The 22607-nt window shown below is 39.1% G+C and overlaps 1 protein-coding gene across 1 annotated transcript in view; it reads right to left on the minus strand.

Moving 5' to 3' along the window:
* Positions 1-22607, minus strand: part of ARSB (arylsulfatase B) — a 146313-nt gene that overhangs the window by 97148 nt on the left and 26558 nt on the right. Inside the window, exon 4 of the mRNA XM_019728179.3 lies at positions 20975-21182. Coding sequence (XP_019583738.3) covers positions 20975-21182 — 208 coding nt within the window. The remainder of the gene's footprint in view (positions 1-20974; positions 21183-22607) is intronic.

The raw sequence follows: 22607 nt of genomic DNA on the forward strand, positions 1-22607 counted from the left end.
ACTTGTCCATAAAAAAGAATGAAATCTTACCGTTGGCCACAACATGGATGGACCTAGAGGGTTTTATGCTGAGTGAAGTAAGTCACACAGAGAAAGACAAATACCACATGATTTCACTTATATGTGGAATCTAAAGAACAAAATAAATGAACAAAAAAACAGAAATAAACTCATAGATATAGAGAACAAATTGATGATCAATGGAAAGGAGCGGACGGGATGGGTGAAAAAGAAGGATAGATTGCCAGTTATAAAAATAGTCATGGTGATGCAAAGTACAGCATAAGGAATATAGTCAATAATATTATGATAACTATGTATGGTGTCAGGTGGGAACTAGATTTATTGGGGGGATCACTTCATAAGGTATATAAATGTCTAATCACTGTGTTGTACACCTGAAGCTAATATAATATAATGTTGTATTTCAACTGTGATTGAAAATAAAAATTAAAAAAACCCAACAGTTTGGGGTGGACTTAGCATTTTTCCTGTCCTGTTGTATGATGGGACCTGTTTATTTCATTCGATTCTCGTTTCTCATACCTTGATCAAGCACACAAATATAGTGGTTCCTATTAGTTTACTTTATAAAAGTGTGTTAGAGCCTCCTGGGCCACATTTTGACACAGGCCTAGTGTTGCATATTTGTGTGTGGACGCTGAAGTTTACAGACTTGCCATTTTAGATACATTACAATTCTTCTCTGCCACTATATGAGTATTTATGCCAAAATATCAAATTAAGGTACCCCAAATTTTAGGATAAAATACCTCTTTTCAAGCTGTAGTCACCCAAATCATAATTTGTAAAAATGACTGTTATTATTAAAAATAATGTTTTCAAACAATTTTAACATCAAAGAAATTTTCACCATACGAAGTTAAATATTTGGGTGGTAGGATAATGAATAATTTACATTTTCCTCTTTATACCTTATACCTTTTAATACTTTTCTCATTTCTACCAAGATCATGTATTAGTTTTTTATCATTAATATGTGATTAAAGAAATTTTAAATAAATTCATGAAGATACTAAGGATTTCTTTCAAAAGTTAATATTAATCCAAAGTAAGTGCAGCTTATGTTTAATAAAGTCTACTCTGGTAATTCAAAATTTAGAAAGTATTAATTTTATGTTAATTTACAAAGAAGGAAATGAACTAGGAAGTATCTTTTTTTAGAGAGAAAAGTAACATTTTAGAGCCAAATTATCAAGAAATACAAAATGAAATAAGCCTTCAATGTCTCCACCGATCCTTCTCAATGCTACACCTTGCTAGAACAGAGTGACCCACATATAGGCGTGGAGTGGCCCACAAGTACTCAGAGCCACATGATGGATGGCACCAACATATGAGTACTTTATATTTATTATATTTCATAAAAGTATTCTTACAGACATTAAACATTCCTGTAAATTGTCCAGGTAACTTGCCAACCAGCAGACTACTTTCTTCAGCGTTGGGGCTTGCTCTTTATTCCTTTTAATTAGAAGAGGCACAGATCAATTTGGCTGAAATAGTCCCCTTTGTTAAGTAAGTCTGGTCTTCACCATCAAAGTGCAATCAGTTTGGTTTCTGTTTCCCAGTCATTTCCTGGGTACCTTCCAGAGATATCTGATAATTACTTGACCAAGTAACTACTGCTGCACTTCAATTAAAATGGACGCAGTTTATCGAGTTGACATATCTAGGCCCTGGGCTTCTTTTGCTGAGCTTCATCAGTCATGGCATGAAGGACTGTTTTGAGCTTTGCCGATAGTGTAACTAAAAGGAAACATGTGATACCAGGAAAAGACCTTCTACACTGAGGATCATGATTAGCAAAGCACTTCATTCAAGTCAGTCTGAGGCGAGCGAACTCTATACACTAAGAGAAAAGATGCCCTACAGGCAGTGATGGGGAAGGTCAAAGAGGCTTTCAATTAAGCATGAAGGCCACGTTAAATTGGGGGGAAGGAGTGAGGGGATATGAAATAGAAGGTAAAATGGAAGCTGACACCTGTCAGATCTAAGGCGAATGCTTACTTGCTTACTATAGCTCTTTTGTAATCTTAGTCTGTGATTTCATTTACACTCTGGGATTGCCGTTTCCTACAAATATCCTCTAAGAAGAATGATTCATTATAAAAGTACTGAAGTTTTGGATGAGGATAACATGTGGCAAATGAGACATGACTTCCATAATATTTAAAATATCCCAGGCACAATTCCAATGGCTTTTCCATACAAATGGCCTGTCTTGGCTCATGCTTTGGACTTTCCTAAAATCTCTCAAAGGTTCACAAATGCCAAGCAAGCAGCATCTGGCCTAGGCATGCCCCATACCCCAAGCCCGGCACTAGTGGCAGGTGGCCTCGGTTCAGCTTAGCTTCTCCCAGGCACTTCTAAGGCCAGTGTGGGTGGAAAACATCTTCAGATCGCTTTGTGGCTAATGCCAGGTAGTCCCGGGCAGGGCACAAGCAGAGGATGAACTTGGCTTGGAGCAGGACTCCTCTCAGGAGCCCCCCCAGGGCCTTCACACTCCAAGGCCACCTGGCTGCCTCTGTGGATGACACACTCAAAAGCAGACTGGGTAGGCACCAGAGCCCTGTTAAAGTGAATCCTGCTCTGGAGGGTCAGCCCTTGCACAGCATTTCCTCCACTGTAGTCATGGCCAGTCCTCACAACTAATCAGCCTGAGGGTCAGTCCAACTGACATGCAAGGTTCAATCAACTACAACAGGAGGGCACACACAACCCACACAAGGGGTACTTCTGCAGTATCTGGTTCAGGTGACTAGGGAGACTGTGCCAGAGCCCCACAGGACACATACTGCATAAGTCTACTCTACTAAGACCAGGAGACATATAGCAGATCTACCTAATACATAGAAACAAACACAGGGAGGTAGCCAAAACAGAGAGACAAAGAAAGAACAGAACAAAGCTCCAGAAAAAGAACTAAGCAAAATGGCGACAAGCAATCTACCAAATGCAAGTTCAAAACATTGGTTATAAGAATGCTCAATGATCGCAGTGAGAACTTCAACAAAGAGATAGGAAACATAAAAATGGAGATAGAAAACATAAAAATACTCAGTCAGCAATGAAAAATACAATAACTGAAATAAAGAATACGAGGTCTGACAATTAAGTTTACAGACTCATCCTAGAAAAAGTTCTACATACCTCATTGCTAATATCACTATAGTCACCTTCAAAGTACTCCCCTTGGGAAGCTATGTACCGACGCCAGCACCTAGTCCACCCTTCAAAGCAATTTTGGAACTCTTTCTGGTATGGCCATCAGAGCTGGTGTCATTTTACCCTTGATGTCCTGAATGTCATCAGAATATCTTCCTTTCAATATTTCCTTTATCTTTGGGTAAAGAAAGAAGTCATTGGGGGCCAGATCACATGAGTAAGGAAGGTGTTCCAATACAGTTATTTGTTTACTGGCTAAAAACTCCCTCACAGTCAGTGCCACGTGAGCTGGTGTGTTGTCGTGATGCGAGAGCCATTAATTGTTGGTGAAAAGTTCAGGTTGTTTTTGTCTAACTTTTTCACACAGCCTTTTCAGCATTTCCAAATAGTAAACTTGGTTAACTATTTGTCCAGTTAGTACAAATTCATAATGAATAATCCCTCTGATATCAAAAAAAGTTAGCAACATCATTTTGACTCTTGATTTGGACTGATGGAATTTTTTGGTTGTGGAGAATTGGCTGACTTCCATTGTGCACTTTGACCCTTTGTTTCAGGGTCATATTGGTACACCCATATTTTATCACCAGTGATAACACGGCCCAAAACATCATCCTGCCTCTCCGAAAGGTCTTGGCAAACTTTGACTCTCCTCTGCTTTTGTTCATCAGTGGGCTCCTTTGGGACCATTTTTGCACACACCTTTCTGATGCCAAGATTTTCAGTTAAGATTTTCCTGTTTTTCTATCAATGTTTACTTGGTCTGCTATGCTTCTCACAGTCAGCCAATGATTTTGATGCACAATTCAACGAATTTTTGCAAGGTTTTCATCAGTTTTCCTCGTTACTGGCCTCCCTGACCTCTCTTCATCAGTGACACCTTCTCTCCCCTCAGAAAAACATTTAATCCATTTGTACACTGCCATTTTCTTCATGGCATTATCCCCACAAATTTGGATTAACATGTCCCTGATTTCACTTCCACTCTTGCCAAGTTTAACAAGAAATTTAATGTTCGTTCATTGCTCTAATTCCAGCTCAGACATTCTCACAATGGCACACAAAAACACGCAACAACACTAATGAACGCCACTCAGCAAGACACCGCCACACATCGACATGAACACAGCTGTGAGACACTGATATACCAAGGTTATGAAACCTTATCGAGCTTTTTTTACAGTGCTGCCAATGGAAGCGCACGGTGACAAGTTCGTGAACCTAATTGTCAGACGTCGTCTACCAGGCCTGGTAGCATGTGCTTTACATGAAGTATCTTATTTAATTCTTACAATATGTAGTCCTGTGAGTAAGCTTTATCCCAATTTTGCAGATAAGAATACTGATGCTCAGAAAGGTCACCCAGTTAGTGATAGAATGAGGATTTGAACTCTGGTTTGTCTGATTACATGGTCTCTGATCTGTCTTAGCCATTTGCTCCACTCCAAGATGGGTCTCAAACTTGTTATGTCTGCCGGGCCATTATAAACCATACTCTTTGTCAACCTTCTGGAGACAGTACTATAGCCAGCTCATCCCCCTCTTTCTGGCCTTGCCCAGACCTGGCTTTCTACTCTCTCCCCATTCCTAACATGCCAAGTAGTTGATTTTTCAGGGAATTTTATATTGACTGAAGCTGGAATCTTTTTTGGCATATTATATTGCTCTATCAGGCATTTGACTTGGGCAGCCATTGAAGTTAAAATGTAATATCAACTTCTGGTGTGTTCTTTGAGTCAGGATGAAATCTAGGTCCATTACTAAGTTCCTATGAAGAGTGATGCATGCCCGACGCCAAGACTAGTAAAAGAGAGCAGGGGGAAAGTAGGATGTGTGCTTCAGGAAATAGACTGTGTTGGAGTTGAGATAAGAGTATACAACTTTACAAGCAAAGCATTGTTCTCAAATATCAACATTTAAAATCATTTTTTCTTTTCCAAAATGTGTTTCTTCCTTCTTACTTTTCACACACTGTATACATACATAACAGAGAGAAAGATGCACTGACCATTATTTTTGCACTTGGAAACATACGCTGTCTAGGTTCTATATGTTTTTCAAGTCATGAACACTTAAGGAAACAAACACTGGCTAACTGGCTCGGTGTCTCCAAGGAAGAGGCTGTTTATATCTGCTCCTTTCTGAACCCTCCAACTTGGAGCACCTTATTATCACGACCCATCATTTCCTTCTCATTGACAATTCTCAGCAGGATCCCTGGTTGACTGCTACACAGACCAAGCACTAATCCACAGGATCACGGTTTCTGCATTTGGTGTTAACAAGTGATCTTGCTGAAGCTCCAAACTCATTAGTGCTTCAAGACTTGAGAAAATATTATCAACAAAGGGACAGCCATCTAAGAAAAAAAGTAAATAAACTCCCGCAGAGAAAATAAATGCCATTGGTGTTTAGCCATACACAGCACTAAGACTCATTAAATTCCTCAAGAATATGAGGTGAGAAATAAAGCAGTGGAAATGTGATAATGAAGGTCTCATAGATTCACAGCAACCTTGCCTCCAAGAAGCAAGCAAGGATGCCGAAATCCTTTTTATTACTATTGGGAGGAAAGGAAAATTACCAAGATCGAGAATTCAATTTACCTCTCTTAACTTTCTAAACATCTTATAAATAACTATATTATTAAACAAAGCATGGTATAGAATTTAATAAAAAGAAATGCACCTAAAAATGAGACACAACTTCTCACTTTCCAGAACAGCATATTTTATGGTGAACAAAAGACACTTTCATACTCATATAGCTGTGTAATACTATGTAATACCTGTGTTTTTCAACAAATAACCTCTCTGTGATTATTTCCCTATTCACAAAAAGGTGATAATTATTTCTCATCTACCTCAGAGAATTAGAAGACAATGAGGATCTACAACAAAGGGTATTTTTTAAAGGCCTTAAAAAACAATAGAAAACTGGGTCAATATACCTTCAAAGCAGAAAAATATGGAATATTAACATAATTTTGAATTTGCTGTTTATTTTTATTAAAATTTCTAACAACAACAAAACAACAACAATAGCCCCCTGGATGATGATAATGGGGAGGCCACGCAAGTGAGGGGCAGGAGGACACGGGGAAATCACTGTACCTTCCTTTTAATTCTGTGAAACTCCAACTACTCTGAAAAAAAAAAAAAATCTTTAAGAACACAGCTTTCTTTTTTGGAAAAGATCATTCCTATTTTATGGAGAAATACTTTACTAACAGTGCACTTGTCCAAAAAAAGATTTTATAATCTGAAAAAAGAAAAAAAAAAGATTGCTGAAAATGGATACAGTAGGCTCGAGAGTACTTTCAACCTATATAAGTACTAATGATAAAAATTTCAAAAAAGAATGTTATACAACATGGGCATTTACTAATAAACTGATCCAGGATCCCATAATCCCATGTGTTATATGTTATAACTATTTATTCTGGTACCGAGGAGGAAGTGCTATCACATCATAGCAAACAAGTTAAATATTTTGGGTTCTTTTTAGAGCAGTTGGAAGACTTTCCTTCCTCCTTTGCCTCCACCACGTTGCATCTGCATTTATAAAATAACAATACATATGACCATGGTTCTTGCCCAAATGCCTTTCTACATGATGAGATCCACTGGAGATATAGATTTCTTCCTTTCTTTTCCTTTTGTCTTCCTCCCTTCCTCCCTTCCTTCCTTCTTTCTTTCCTTCCTTCCTTCATTCATTCATTCCACATTTAAACCTTAGACTTAAGTAAACAAATGAACTACATCTTTCAGTGGAGTCAATGGGAGGCAATACCCTTATTTCAATGATGCTGTCAATGCTATAGCCTTCCAAGCCAAGTTATAAGCCTCCTCTGCAAATGACCTCACCACTCGCTTCCAAAGTAAGACAAACACACAGCTCTTGCCCTGTAGAAACTTACAGTCTACTATGTATTATTCCCATCTTCCCCTGATCATTAAGAGAGAAACTCTTTAGTAAACTATCCCTGGGCAACTCCCAAGAGGTACGAATCACTGCATTATGAAGCTCCAGACTAAAGTGGCAGTGTCCAATAGAAATACAATAGGAGCCACATATGCAATGTAAAATTTTCTAGAGGCCATGTTTTAAAAAGATAAAAATAAACAGTTAAAATTAATCTCAATAATATATTTTATTCAACGCAATAGATCAAAAACATTATCATTTCAACATGTCATCAATATAAAAATTGTTGAGATATTACTTTACAATCTTTTTTTCATACCAAGTCTTTGAAATTCATTATTTTACACATACAGCACGTCTCAATTCAAATTAGCCACGTTTCAAATGCTCAATAGCTACCGGTGGTGAGGGGCCCCCTACTGGACAGCACAGATCCTTTTCCCCCATGAATAACGTATGCCAGTGCACTCGTTACCTGAATTTTTCTTGGTATTTTCTTAATTCCTTTAACTTGTGAGTAGATGACCATGGTACAAAAAAGCTATCTATAACACTGGACAGAGTTTGGTATTATAACAAAGTCCATCTGACACATGCCAGAAAATATGGAAACTAAAACAGAAATCGTAAAGAAAGGTCGAGAGGCTCTTTTATCTACCAATACTTCGACCTCTGGTTGGTCTGTGATGCCACTCTAGCTTGGAGAGGCTGCATATGGTGTTTTCTCAAAGTTGGGAGAGCCAGAGACAGCTTTGAAACGGAGTGGGTTGCCTTTGCCTCGGAAGAACAGAATCTGTGCTCTAAGTTATGTAATGATTCACAACCCAAACATGCTGAAGACAAAGGAACAGCGTGGGGCAGGGACCTGGGGAGAGCAGAAAGCCAGAGGGGCTAGAGACGCTGAGATAGGAATTCAGGGCTTAGGATCAGCAGGCAAGAAGGGAAAGGAAACTGAAGACTCAGGAATTGCCTCTGAAGACCCTTCATTCCATCATCCTGGGAGACCAAGGCCAACCAAAGCCACCATGCCTCCATGTATTCTCAGCAAGAGTGCTTACTCCACAGCCCAGACCTGAGCACCGAGGTCCTTCATGTCTGTTGCGTGGGACAGAGGCACATCCTTTGGGAGGGGTCACTCTAACCACCATCAAGATTTGCAATCCAGGATACGCAGTGTCAACGAGCCTGGGCCTCCAACTGGGGTCCTTCAACAGCTAAGTGAAATCCTTGGCTATGTAGCCAAGTGCTGTGAGACAGGAGGGCAACTTCCTACTGTTGAGTTAGTCAGAAAGGTCAGCAGCTGGAGCCTGAGGAGTTTCACAAGAACATCTGCCCTCGGGTACCACCGATGGGCTTCAAGGAGCCTTGGAGGCAGCCCACAAAGAGCTGCATGCCCTCAACGAGGGACTTTCCCTATCACTTCACATGCCAGTAAGGCCCAAGTATGTCCCTAACGTGACCTTTCCCAAATTTAAATAGTAAATCGTGCCCAAGGGTGGAGATTTACCATGCTAAGGAGACATACCACGTATGTGCAGCCACACTGTGCAGGCGCCAAGAAACCTCCGCCGTGACCTGCCTAGACATAGCTTTCAGCACGCCTAGCTCCCTTTAAAACCTGCCCCAACTTCTCTCAAGCAGCCACCAGAACCTGTCCTTTTTTTGTGTTGGTTGCCTTGTGCACTTTTGCCTCTTGTCTAAACTTTCTTGTGGTGACCGCTCCTGGGATGATTTCCATCCTGGGAGACGGAAGAACCCAGGCCACCGGTCACATCTCGGCCTTGTCCCACCTCTCACAGGCACTGAGAAGGAATCACACTCCTGCCTCAAGCTCAGGATGAGTGAATGAATGGAGTTGATCTCTTTTAAAGAATTTTTAATTCTTCCATCAAAGGATGCAAAGAAAAGAGTAAAAACCTGAGATTTCTAACTTTAAAAAAATCCATGAAATCCACTATATTCTGTTGCATGATTTGCCCTTGTTTGTTTTAATATAAAAATGGTGTAAATTAAGGACCAGTTAAATGACTTAATTTTTCCTTTTATTCAAGCAGAATTAACTAGCATACTAAGGGGACGTATCCTGTTTACACTGTGGTTTTGTGTGTTCTTTTGAACACTAATGGGAAGGCTGAACTGGCCTCGTGACCAGGCCCAGAAGACACCTTTTCTTCTCTCTTCCTGCATATCTGCTCATGCCATTCTCCATGCCCCAAGTACCTGAGGCCCTGTCTTTCCAGTCATGATCTGATAACTTATCGATCATTGAAGCACAGCTTAATTTCTATCTCATCTCCTCTAGGAGCCTCCCCTGATGGCCCCTATCCAGAGGCTCTCTCCTCCAAACTTTATCTTTCTTTTCTACCCACTTGACCTTGAAATCCAGAATGCATCCACACTCCTCCACCTGCAACATTTCCTGAATTCCATGCTAGACGCTGTGCTGGACTAGTGGCTGGACACTGCCTTAAATAAAACATAATCGTCATGCTTATTAACTAATTCTTGTTACCAAGAAGAAAACCGATGATCTCACTGGGGGCAAGTGACCTCACCTGGTGACAGCCTGAAGACCAAAACCTGCCATGGACACCAATCATGCCACTCCCCTCTGAGACTCACAGATGTGAGCTATATATATGTCAGTCAGCCTGCTCTATTACCTTTGGACTTGAAAAGGAACTTCGAACATCAAGCATGACACCAAAATGGAATTTCAAAGTGGCACCATAAAGCCAGCATTCTCCGTCCAAACACAGCACTCCCTTCTCCCCTACCCCCCATTTCTTTTACACTTTTGACCCATTTGTGTATGTCAGAATATGTCACCAGACGACAGGCTGTTTTGAAGGCAGAGATACTATTTTTTTTCTAGTAGTCTCCACAGCAGATGTCATTTTTTTAATGTTTTTTAAATTTTTTGAAACAATCCTTATTTTTAAAATATCCACACAGATAAGAAAGTGATCTAGGATGGAAATGATTAAAAAAAAAAAAATCACTGTACTTGGAATACTCACCTTATAAGAGGTTGATTAGATGTGGCCCATACTGTGAAAGACAAATACAAAAGAGGTCAGAGAGATTACAGTTGGTTAAGAGTGAAACCCCTGGAAAGGAAGAAACCTGGGGTGCCAATAATCTCTGAAATATTTTCTCATTAAGAAAACATGAGAAAAGAGCCCCACAAGGTTACGGATTGTTCTGTAAGACGGGAACAAGCCTGGAAGGCAGAGTTTCTGTACACAACATTTTGTTGATTCTTTTCTACCTAAGTGCCAAAGTCAGCAAGAGAAGCGACGGGGATTTTTTTTTCAAATATATTTTTATTATTGTTTTTAGGCCTGGCGGGGGACGGGAGGAGGATCTCATGCTCCTGCAAGCAAAGGAGGAGCCGCCTGTTTGAGGCCAAGCACAGCAGGGCTAGCTCCTGAAAGGGCTTCGGCACCGGTTCCCAGGCTCTCCATGGAGGAGCAAGTCCCTGTCAAACCCTGGGAAGGAAGGAGCTGGCAATCCTTTCTCGGCTGACTAAGCAAGGGCCTCAAATCAAGTCAGAAAACCACAGCAATTGTTGTAGAAACCCAAAGGGAAGAGGAATCTGGGACAGAACGCCAGCAAAAGCTAGTGCTGGAACTCTCTAATTTTTGAGCAAATGCCTATGTGTCAAATATATTCCACACATCCACACAGCAGTTACCACTGCCTCAGTGAGAACCCCACGTGTGTGGAGTGTAAAATGGAGGAGACTTAGGCTGTTTGGGTTCTTTAGTAGCTGAAATTCAGCCACTCTCTTTTTTATTTTTCCTTTAAAAAAACTATGACAGAGTAAATCCTTACTTTTACGTTCTTCAAGATATGAGTAGAAACAATACACAGCTTTTGTTTTTCAACTGATAATACTAGAGCTTCCTTTGAAGTTTAAATTCGTATCTTCCATCTATTACTAATGATGTTGATTTTTTAAATTTCAGACGGAAAACACCTGAAATACAATCTACTTTTGTTGATTTGTAAACTGATTAACTTCTAGACCATTTAGTTCCCCTTTCATCCTCCAGATGTCTACTGTGCATTTACACCTACAGCTTGCTGCAACCAGACTTTATTTCAGCGCCTCCTCTTGCTGTGACCATGGCTCCCATGTGATTATTTCTATGTAGAATCTACTTTCCACCTTCTTCCATTCTCCAGATCAGCCTGTCCAAGCTAACATTCCTCTCACCCTCACAGGCAATTTTCACTCCAGTGAATTCTGAGAGGAATGTACAATATAAGAAATGGATCTATTTTAAATGTGACCTTTAAAAATCGAATGCAAAACAAGAGGAGAAAGTAAACCCAAACAAACTGGAAAGCTTCTTGCAATTTTAGTCAATAAATACACTCAGTTCAATATGTATCTTCCATTAATTATAAACTCAGGGAGCGGCCACTTATAAACTCACAGGCCAATTTTCAATTCAGGGAAAGGCCACTTCTCATAGTAGTGCAAAAATAAGATTGTTTCATGCTTCACATACTGAAAATCTCATAATGTCAAAAATACAGTATTATAGCATACAAATAATCAAATATAATAAAACATTGAAGATCTTGATAAACAGGGATTGAGAAGGATCTTTTCTTTAGTCTCTGGGATTGTGAATCCAATGTTTTGTCACAGAGAATACAAATGCAAGACTTTTCTGGGGACCTTTAAAATGCATTGGTGACCTGGCTCCCTTAGAGCCATCAGAGGCCATATGGAGCATGTCCAGGGGGATCTGGCTTTTGTTGAAGCTAAGTTCAAGTTCTGCCTCTGTTCCTCTGTGAAGTGTCATTCCTGACCTTGCCATCCCAACAAGATCACTCCCTTCTCTGATCTTCTTTACAAAATCCATGACATATTTTACTTTATCTGCCCCATGAGGTGCTTATATATTATCTTATATCTGAGTGACTATATCAGAGTTCTATGTATGTACCTTATCCCCAAAGCAGACTGTAAGTTCTGGAAAAGCAAAGAACATATTTTATTTTTTAATAGCTAGCATCTAGCACATGGGTTTGGATGGAGGAGGTGCTCAGTAAGTACGTGCTAATGATGATGTATAAAGTTTTATTTTCATTAGCTAGGCCATGATAAGTGCAAAGCGTAGTACCTGGTACACAGAAATAGCAGGGAATGTTTTCTATTTGTATTAAAACTTGTATTCAAATGCATTAACTACTAGCACAGCTCCTAGAACATAATAGGTACCCATTGAATAATAGATTTGATTGAATAAACCAATTTTGAAAGTTTGGGGAAAAAATGCATTTCTTTCAATAAAATAATCAAGAAATCAACAAAGATGTATGCGTTACTACCTATTATTAATAAAATTTCCAAGTGATCCAATATGCTTTCAGCATGGGCATTTGCATAGAAAGATTAAAAAGGTGAAATGAATTGATTTTTGGTTAGGAAAAAATATAGTCTCATAGCTTTGAGCCATGGGTTGCTATTTCCCGCTATGGTACATGTGTTAAATAAAGGGATAATTGCAAAGACAGACAGTGTGGGCACACTATATGATTTATTCACTTAACAGGTTTTCCTTAGCTTTGTCAGGAATTCGTTTAAGTGTTTGAAGAAGCTAGTGGGATTGGTTTGCCAACAGTCAGATTACTTTGTTCCTGGCACCGAATTTCTATAATATTTTAATGTCTGCCAATTGCATAAGTACATTTAAAACCATGAAGGAGCTCTCCAGTACCACTTTTTAAGGGAATTCTACATACAAGGGAGAAAAGCACATAAGATTTAGAGGGATTAGTTAAGATTCTTTACTGCGCTGTTTAAGATATTAAATTACATACGATTTTGTGAAAGCTCATATAATAAATGTTAAAAGGTTAAGCTCTGTAATAAATGACTCTACTGGGTTCAGCAGACACAGGGTCCGTTCAGTGTTCCTAGATGTTGATGCTCCTGACCCTCAGGGGCAGGACATATCTCCATGTGCAGGGCTGACCTGAGCAGGGCAAGTGCTTGTCCATCAGAAGACTTCGCCCTCAAGTCTCTGTGATACTGAAAACCATTTTCACACGTTTCTCAATACTGTAGCGGATCCCCGCCCCAGTCTCAAATGGACTATGGATGTACTGCGATGCACGCTGTAAGGGCACTCTGTCCATTGCTGCATCCTTTCCAGCGTTCTGCAAATCCACCCCATTGCCAACAGAAGGGAGGGCTCCATCAAATGTTATCACCAGCCCTGACAAAAGTTCTGGGAAAATAGAATTATAGTTACTAGGAAATCAACTTTCCTAGTAACAAGAACTCTTAGAGGTCAACTGGTCCAAGCTCTCTTACGTATTTCTTAAATCTGCCCTTTCATCTCCATCAATTTTCTCTCTCCCATTATTCAGGCTCTCCGTATCCTCCTACCCCTCTTACCAGCCATCGCCTCTTAAAAGGTCAGCTTGCCTCCAGCGTCCTCCACACCAATCTTAAAACGAAAATCTGAGCCTACTTAAAGCCTTTCAGTATCTCCCCATTGCCTTCCGAGCACCTTCTCAATTCCTTCTTTTCTGAGCTGGCTCTCACGTCACGCTCTCCAGCCTCACACCTCACCATTCCCCACCTTGCACTCTGGGCTCCAGCCCCGCCGAACCTCCTGCACAACTGCTCTCTCCACTCTGCCCTTGTTCGCCTTTCTCTCTCACAGCTGAGAATGCTGCCCACCCTCCTCCCCACGGGCACACCATTTATCTGACCATCTCATTCCCAACATTTAATTCACAGAAAGCCTCCCCAGCCCCCAGGCCCGGGTAGGCACCCCTGCTACGTGCACACAGCACTCTAGGCTGCATTTTCCACTGCATCATAATAATGCATTTGCTTGTTTGCCTCACTAGACTGCGCGTTTCCTAAGGGCTGGAATGATGTCTTATCTATCTTTCTCTCTGCAATGAGAGACTGAGTGAATAAACGAAAGCTCGGCCAGCCTGCACTTAATAGATAATGAAACTTAAGCTGGATTCTACATAACTAATTGGCAGGAAAGCTGGGCTTTGAACTCTGATCATATCCTACCAGAGAGGGATTAGAAGGGTCACCTTTGTATTAAAAAACAACAACAAAAAAACAGAAAATTATATTGGTAATGAGACAAGCAATATGCAGTCACAATTACTCATATGCCTATCTGAAAAGAGGCAGGGAGACATTAGTCTATTAATGTTGCAATTTAAATGCAGTAAGGGCATGGAGAGCAGAATAATTAAATTGAGATTTTTCTTATTAGCTTTTTTGAGGAGTCTGTTTCTAGAAATGGGTGCATTTACCTGAAGTGAAAACCATCTAGGAGAGACTGAACTTCAAACCCAATTGATTTCTGGCATTTCTGTGTAATATATACATACAAACTATTTAAATAATAATTTTATATAAATTATATAAATATACATTCCTCATTAGGTAAATTCCCAAGATTTAATTTAAATAAGTTACCTTAGACTAGAGGTTCTCAAATTTCTGTGTACAAAATAATCACCTAGATTATTGTTAAAAATGGAGATTCCTGGGCCCTCACCCCAGTGTTTATCATTTAGTATTTCTGTGAGAGAATGTGAAAAATTGCACTTTTAAGAATTGAGGTGAAATTCACATAACATAAAAGTAACGATTCTAAAGTGTTCAATTTCGTAACGTTGAGCACATTCACAATGTTGCACAGACATCACCTCAGAAAGTGCATTTTTGACAAACACTCCACTGCGGCAGGCAGTCCCCAGATGGCCTACTGAGAATAACCACATTATGTACTCAGATGATGATGGCAAGAAATGAGAAGCCTCATGCAACAACCTCATTATAAAAGGAGATTTTTAAAAAAGTTAGTTTCCCCAAACATTTAAACCTAAAAAAAAAATGTGTATGACATTTAGTGGTTACCAGAGCGTGAGGAGGGAGGGGGGTGGTGGTTGAATGTAAATGGGGTCAAATATATGGTGATGGAAGTAGAACTGACTCTGGGTGGTGAACACACAATGTGATATATAGATGATGTGTTACAGAATTGTACACCTGAAACCTATGTAACTTTAGTAACAATTGTCACCCCAATAAACTTTAATTAAAAAAAAATACCTTTGCTTCTCCCTTTCACTAAATATAAGCATGATACCAAGAAGCTAGTGTATCTCAGGGTTTTCTGTACTAATGGATTCAACATTTATTTATCTGTATGCACCCAGTATTTCCATGCTTATAAAGAAGAACAGTGCTAAGTGAAGTGAGAAAACTGGAAAAAATGAATCACTCCTCTATGATGAGCCAGATCCAGGTCCTGTTTCCTTCGGTTTTAACAACATTATTACAACACATTATTAAATTCTATTTCAGGCAATGAAATTGTCAATAAACACAGAAAAAGTCTCCAGAGAAAGAACTGCAAATTAGGTTTCCCCTTATAGTCAAAATCTCATCTAAATGTAAGGAAACTGCTTATTCTGATAAAAGTTAATATAAAAATATATAGACATACTTCAGAGATATTGTAGGTTCGCTTCCAGACCACCGCAATAAAGCAAGTTTAGCAATAAAGTGAGTTGTAATCTTTTTGCTGGTGGAGGGTCTCACCTTCAATGTGTGAAGCGCAATAAAGCAAAGCCCAATAAAACCAGGTGTGCCTGTAACAGCTGCTCAAAGATGCTGAGATCGACTGCTGTTTTCTCTTCAAGGTTTTAGAATCAGTTTTCCTAGTTTTAATTCATGATCTAGTTGCTCCAGAGTTGGTTCTAATCTTAGCTCATTTTACTCAGGGTCAGATTTCTGTGAGGATTCCTGGAATTAAGCAACTATGAAGATCAGCCACGGTGATAGGAACCAAGGCTAACATGGCATCTTCATAACAAAGATACAGAATAAGATGAAAACTCATCACAAGGTGAGAAACCAAGACTAACAGATAACCTGTAATGCCAGAATCTTGGGAAATTTCCATAAGCTGTACGGCTGAAGAAGCTGGGCTGAGGAAACAAGGACTGATGTATCCCAATTACCTCAGGACACAGTGTTACACCACCTTCTTGAAAAGAGGCAGGGAGGCAGCCTGGGAGGGGACAGTACTAATTTTTGACATGAGCAGAGACGGATTACCTCCTCACCTTTCTGTGTACAGTTAGAGATCACAACTCCCCCCACTCCCCCCCCCAAAATGGGTCAGGGCAGAAAAGAGTCTGACAGGGGGACACATTGTATGTTGGGCAGTGACCCCAAAAATAAAGCCCTAAAGGCATGGAAATAGGAAGAGTCTTGCAGAGCACGTTGGGGTGGTTTTAGCAGGAAGCCAAAAGAGCCAAACACAGGTCAATCAGGTTCAATAATTCGAATACAGGAGACTCCATGCCTACAGGCGACTGGGAACTGAGTGAGGTCAGGTGTGTATCAACCTGACCTCAAGCTATAGATTTGAGAAGGGAGTAACTAGGGAACAGTGACGAGAGGCCAAGAGCTTACCATGTGGACAGATCCTTCACCGCTACTGTGTTTCCCTAAAAATAAGACCTAGCCGGACCATCAGCTCTTTTGGAACAAAAATTAATATAAGACCTGGTCTTATTTTAATGTAAGCCCGGGTCTTACATAATACAATATAATATAAGACCGTGTCTTATATAATATAAAATAAGACCGGGCCTTATATTAATTTTTGCTCCAAAAGACGCATTAGAGCTGACGGTCCGGCTAGGTCTTATTTTCAGGGAAACACGGTATACTCAGAGAAAGGGTATAAAGCTGGTTATGATTTACGAGTACTATGGAAATGAAGATTTTAGAGAAGTTCCATTCAGGAAAAGCATGGGATCTATGAACAGAAGTGTTGAAAGACAAAAGCTGAGATAAAGGACAACGTGATGAGGTAAAAGGAAAAGAAGATGAGATGCAAAAGCACAATTGATTAGGGTTAATAGGTATTGACCTCAAGACCTGGGTATGAATTATAGCTCTTCCATTTGTTAGATGAGTGGCTCTCTTAGTCCATTCAGATTGCTATAACAAAATCCCACCCTGGATAGCTTTTAAACAACAGAAATTTAGTTCTCAATTCTAGAGGCTGGGAAGTCCAAGATCAAGGAACCAACACAGTTGCCTTATGGTGAGGACCCTCTTCCTGGTTCATAGCCCATGTCTTCTCGCTGTGTCCTCAGATGGAGGAAGAGGGGATAGGGCTCTCATGGGGTCTCTTTCATAAAAGTACTAATCTCATTCATGAGGGCTCCACCCTCATGACTCAAGCACCTCCCAAATGCCCCAACTTCTAACACCATCACACTGGCTGTTGGGATTCCAATATGTGAATTTTGGGTAAACATGAACATTCAGACCATAGCAGTGGCCTTGGGCAAATCACTTACCCTTGTTAAGTTTTTATTTCTTCATTTATAAAATGGAGCTAAAGAAATCTATTTCACACGGTTACATTGAGCTTTAATGCTTACATAACCAATAATGAGAAAGTCTAGGAAAAGCACCTGAACAAGACCTAGGCGTTCAGTAATTATTTAATAAACAGTAGCCATTATTATTACTAACAACTTTAGAGGAAAAGGGAACGGACTGAGGCAAACAAAGGATTGCAAAGAAACTAAAAACACAGTTAATAATAATCTACATTGGAGATATTAAAGAGCAGAATTAAAATTGCAAAAAAACAAACAAACAAAAAAACACACGATCTAACTGGTAATGCAAAGGAGCTCCAGAAGTCTGAGAAAAAGGACAAAAACTAAAAATGATGAGAGAAAAGCTAAGTCAGTGATTCAGCCTACTAATTGAAGGTATTTTTGAGAAATGAATCAAGCAGAACAAAAGCAATAAGCTAAAATATGAAGAAAGAAAACTTCCTGGAGTGAAAAACAATCTCAGCATGAAGATCAAAGGGCTCACTGTACTTCAGGCAAAGCTAATTTTAAAATATTTTAAAGACCCACACCTAGATATAATTCAGCAAAAAATTTAAACTATGGAGATAATTCTTTTACAAAGCCTCCAAAAAGGTTCCAGAGACCAGCTTAACCAGAGAGATCTTTCAAACAATCTATAAACTGTTCCAGAGCATAGGAAAAAATGGAAAAACCATCCAACTATTTTATGAAGTGAGCATAACCAAGACAACAAAACCTGACAGAAAGGAAGCCACTAACCCCACTTTCACTTCTGAATCGATGCAAAAATCCTAAACAGAACCCTAGCAAACTGAATGCAGCAGTATAATAAAAATGCATGCATAAATCAAATTGGATTTAGCCCAACAAAGCAAAGATAGTCCAAGATTAATATCTGTTAATATATCAGAGTGTCAGAATATAAGACAATCTTATTATACGGTAATCCTCATTTTCTTGGTGAATAGCTCCAAAATTATTTTTGCCAACTGAAATGCATGCAAGATGAATATTTATGAAATAGTCAACTATCTATTTAAAATAGTTAGGTATACACACTTGAAATCATATAATAAAAGAACTTGAAATACTGCTTTTTTCCCCCACTTTCACATACCATGAAAAAATTTTATTCCACCTCTTCCCATGCCTACTTGACATTAATATCCGCTGTCACAGGAACCACTATGAGATATTTAACAGTTTTTCAGAGCTACCATCTTCACTTCTGTCTGAGCACTTTTCAGTCTACATATGATACATTACTCCATATATACTTTTATTTCAGGAAATCATTTATCGTGAAATCTCTATCACAAAGGCTTGCTTTATCAACTTATAACTTCCAATTCTTGCACTCGTGAGGTCATTTCCCAGGAATAATTACCAAATCAGTATTAAATGTCTTGGCCTCCTTTTTATGGATTCTTTCTGGTGACCTCTATAAGCATGCAATACCAGCATTGATCAAAGGGCTTTACCGGGATGTTCAAAATAAAGTCAGTTGAGGAAAACTCTGAGAATATGATAGATCTTGTCAGGACTTGTTTATAAGATGTCTCCCTCTCTTCTGAAGAGTAAGTCTTGGGGGGGGGGGGGGGGAACAAATGTTATCTTATAGCAACCCTTTGCACAGCAGGGCATACTTAGAACATTATAGTATTTGTATTGCACTACAGCAACTGAGCAAGGCCGCTCAGGGTGGCTGCTCCCCCTGGCCCTGCCCAGGCTCCTCGACAGATCAATAAAGAAGCACATCATGGGGAGAGTTCTGCTATATCACGAGGTCCAGTAAGAACATCCAGGGGCAGGAGACTGCAGTGGAGCCAGAGAGGTTGGTGCCTGGCTCTGTCTGGCTGTGTGACCTTAGGCAAGTTATTCAGCTTCTTTGTGCTTCAGTTCTCACATCTGCAAGATGGGATAATAACAGTCCCCAGAGACTCATTCTGAGGATTAACTAAACTAATTCATGTAAAGCACTTAGAACTCTATCCTGCACACAGTAAGCACACAATAAATGCTAGGTTCAATAGCCATGCCTGATCAAAAGCAAAACAAAACAACTCAAAAAACAAACAAACAAACAATGAGTAGAATAACCAGATTAACTCTGCAACATGTCACTTCACCCCCCCTTACACAGTCACTTTAAAACTCATCAGACGACAAGCCCTGACCTCATCCTTGGAGTTTTCAGTTAAATTTTTAGGTTTTAGTCAAGGATCACTAGGAATCTAAGAAAGCGTCCTTTATGAAAGAGAGACCAAAACAGAGATACAAATGACTTTAAAAGGAAAAGAGACAATGTTGGCAGTATAGGCAAACTTAAACATATATGTATGCATATACATACACGCATATATGTATATTTATACACAAACTTACATACATACTCACACATATATAAAATTAATGGTTAAGAGCACAGGCTTTGGAGCAATAAATTATTATATCCACAAAGTAAAAACAGAACTTCATAAAAAAGGAATTGCCAGAAAATAAGACAGCGTTCTTGATAATTAAAAAATGTTGGTTGCAATGAATTCAATAGAACGATTACAAAATAATGGTTAAGAAAATTTCTCAAATAAAGAAAATAGGAGATTTAAAAAAACCTAAGAAAATTAGAGGATTAATCCAATATCCAAATAACAGGAATTTTGTAAAAGCAGTATAGGAGAAAAGTGGGATGGAGGGCCAAACAATTCTGAAATAAATAATACAAGAAAATTTCCCATCACAAAAGGATCTGCATTTTCAAGATAGAAAGTGCTCTCTGAGTACTCAGCAGAAGGAAGAAACCAAGATCTATACCCAAAGCACATCATAGGGAAATTTTAGAAAACAGATTCAGATTAAAAGTCAGAATGATGCTGCCATAATGAAAATGATTTTTTTTTAAATTCCCTTCTTTCTTCTTTTCTGTTGTTTTTTCTATAATCGGCATGTATAACTTTTATTGTCAGAAAATTTTAATACAAAATAATCTATACTTGGAGACTCTAGCCTAGATTTAAATGGCTCCATTCCTTATCTGTCTTCATAATGTTCCCATCTGTCTCTCTGCACTGATACAGAGACCCCTATAGTCAGCAGAACTAGTGATAGAAGCTGGGCAGACAGCGATTGCTGTGAGCCATCACTCGCGGGATTCACTGCCCAGCGGCCCTGTGTGGGAGTGACGTCCACTCATATTTACTCAGTGAGCACTTGTTTTCAAGCATACACCCAGAATATTTTGATATTTGAAGAAAGGGGGGAAAGCCCATAATTATGTTTCCTTAGACACATCTTTCTATCCATTATGATCATGTCTTCACTCTTGCAGTTAGCATTTATTTTAATAAGGAACTGCTAAGTGCTCCAATTTGTCTTCATTGCATTTATTGAATATCATGTCCTAAGCTTTGTCAAGAGATGCTTTTCCTATTGACAGACTTACCTGTGGAGAAGATGAACACTGTGTTGTCCCAGAGCCCATGGCTTTTCAAGGCTGCGGTGACATTTCCCACGGCTTCATCCATAAGGGACACCATTCCTGCATAGTAATGCCTGTTCTTATCTTGGATAAAGTCATATGGCTTCAGATATTCCTCGGGGACCTGAAGAGGCTCGTGGACAGACTGGAGAGCAAGGTACAGAAACAGAGGCTGGAAAGAGAGTTTGTGTAAATCAGTTAAGATGGCATGGAAACATGAAATATAGAGAGAGAGGTCCAGATCTATCAGTTAATAACAGTAATATCAAGACAACCTACAGAATGGGTTGAAAATATGTGTAAATCATATATCTGATGAGAGACTTGTATGCAGAATATATAAAGAACTCTCACCACTCGATAATAAAAGATAATTAACCCAAATATAAAATGGGCAAAGAATGCGAATAGATATTTCTCCAAAGAAGACATACAAAAGCACAAAAAGCACATGAAATGATGATCAACATCATTATTCATTAAGGAAATTCAAATTAAAACCACTCTGAGATACCACTTCACACCAACTAAGATGGTTATAATATAAACCGCAACGTAAGTGTTGGTGAGAATGCAGCTAAATTGAAGCCTTCATTCATTGCTGGTGGGAATATCAAACAGTGCAGCCAATTTGAATAACAATTTGGCAGTTCCTAAAAACTGTTAAACACCGAGTTACCACATGACCCAGCCTTTCCACTCCTAAAGAAATGAAAGCATATAACCACACAAAAACTTGTATGTGGATGTCCACAGTGGCATTATTCATAACACCCCAAAACTGGAAACACAAACATCCAGCAACTGATGAACGGACAAACAAAATGTGGTATATTTTCAGCAATATACAGCAGTAAAAGGAATATTATCCAGCCATAAAAAGGAATGAGTATTTACACATGCTACAACACAGATGAACCCCAAAAATGTTATGATAAGTGGAAGAAGCCAATCACAAAAGACCACATTTTGTACGATTCCATTTATATGAAATGTCCAGAAGAGGCAAATCATGGAGACAGAAAGTAGATTAGTGGTTGCCTGGAGCTGTAGGGAGTTGGGGAGAGCAATGGTGAGTGACTGCTAATAGGTCCTGGTTTTGGGGGAGTAATGAAAATGTTTTAAACTTAGATTGTGGTAATGGTTACACAACTCTGTAACTTTACCATTGAAATGTATACTTTAAATGGGTGGATTTTATGGTATATGGATTATGTCTCAATAAAGATGTTAAAAAGTGTAACAAAAGACACAAGATAAAAAATTAAAAATAAAAGCTTGAGTTCTAAAATGGCCTAGAAGCCTCTGATCCAAACAAATAATAATAATATCAGTCATACCAACTATATATTAAATGTCTATGTGCTAGATACTATAAAGATTTCTATACGTATTCTGTCTCATTTAATACTAAAAAAACCATCCAGTTTACAGGTAAGTTAACTGAGGCTTAGAAAGGTTATATGACTTGCACTAGTTCCTATTAATTGCAGAGCAATTTCCTATGGGCAACTCCACTATTATGGTGTGGATATGTACCAAGAGATAATGGAACTTTTTGCTTCAGCTGAAAAATAATTTCACACCTTTTAGGAGA

This window comes from Rhinolophus sinicus, chromosome 3 (genome assembly GCF_057876585.1).
Source record: "Rhinolophus sinicus isolate RSI-liver-muscle chromosome 3, RSI-T2T, whole genome shotgun sequence".
NCBI lineage: Eukaryota > Metazoa > Chordata > Mammalia > Chiroptera > Rhinolophidae > Rhinolophus > Rhinolophus sinicus.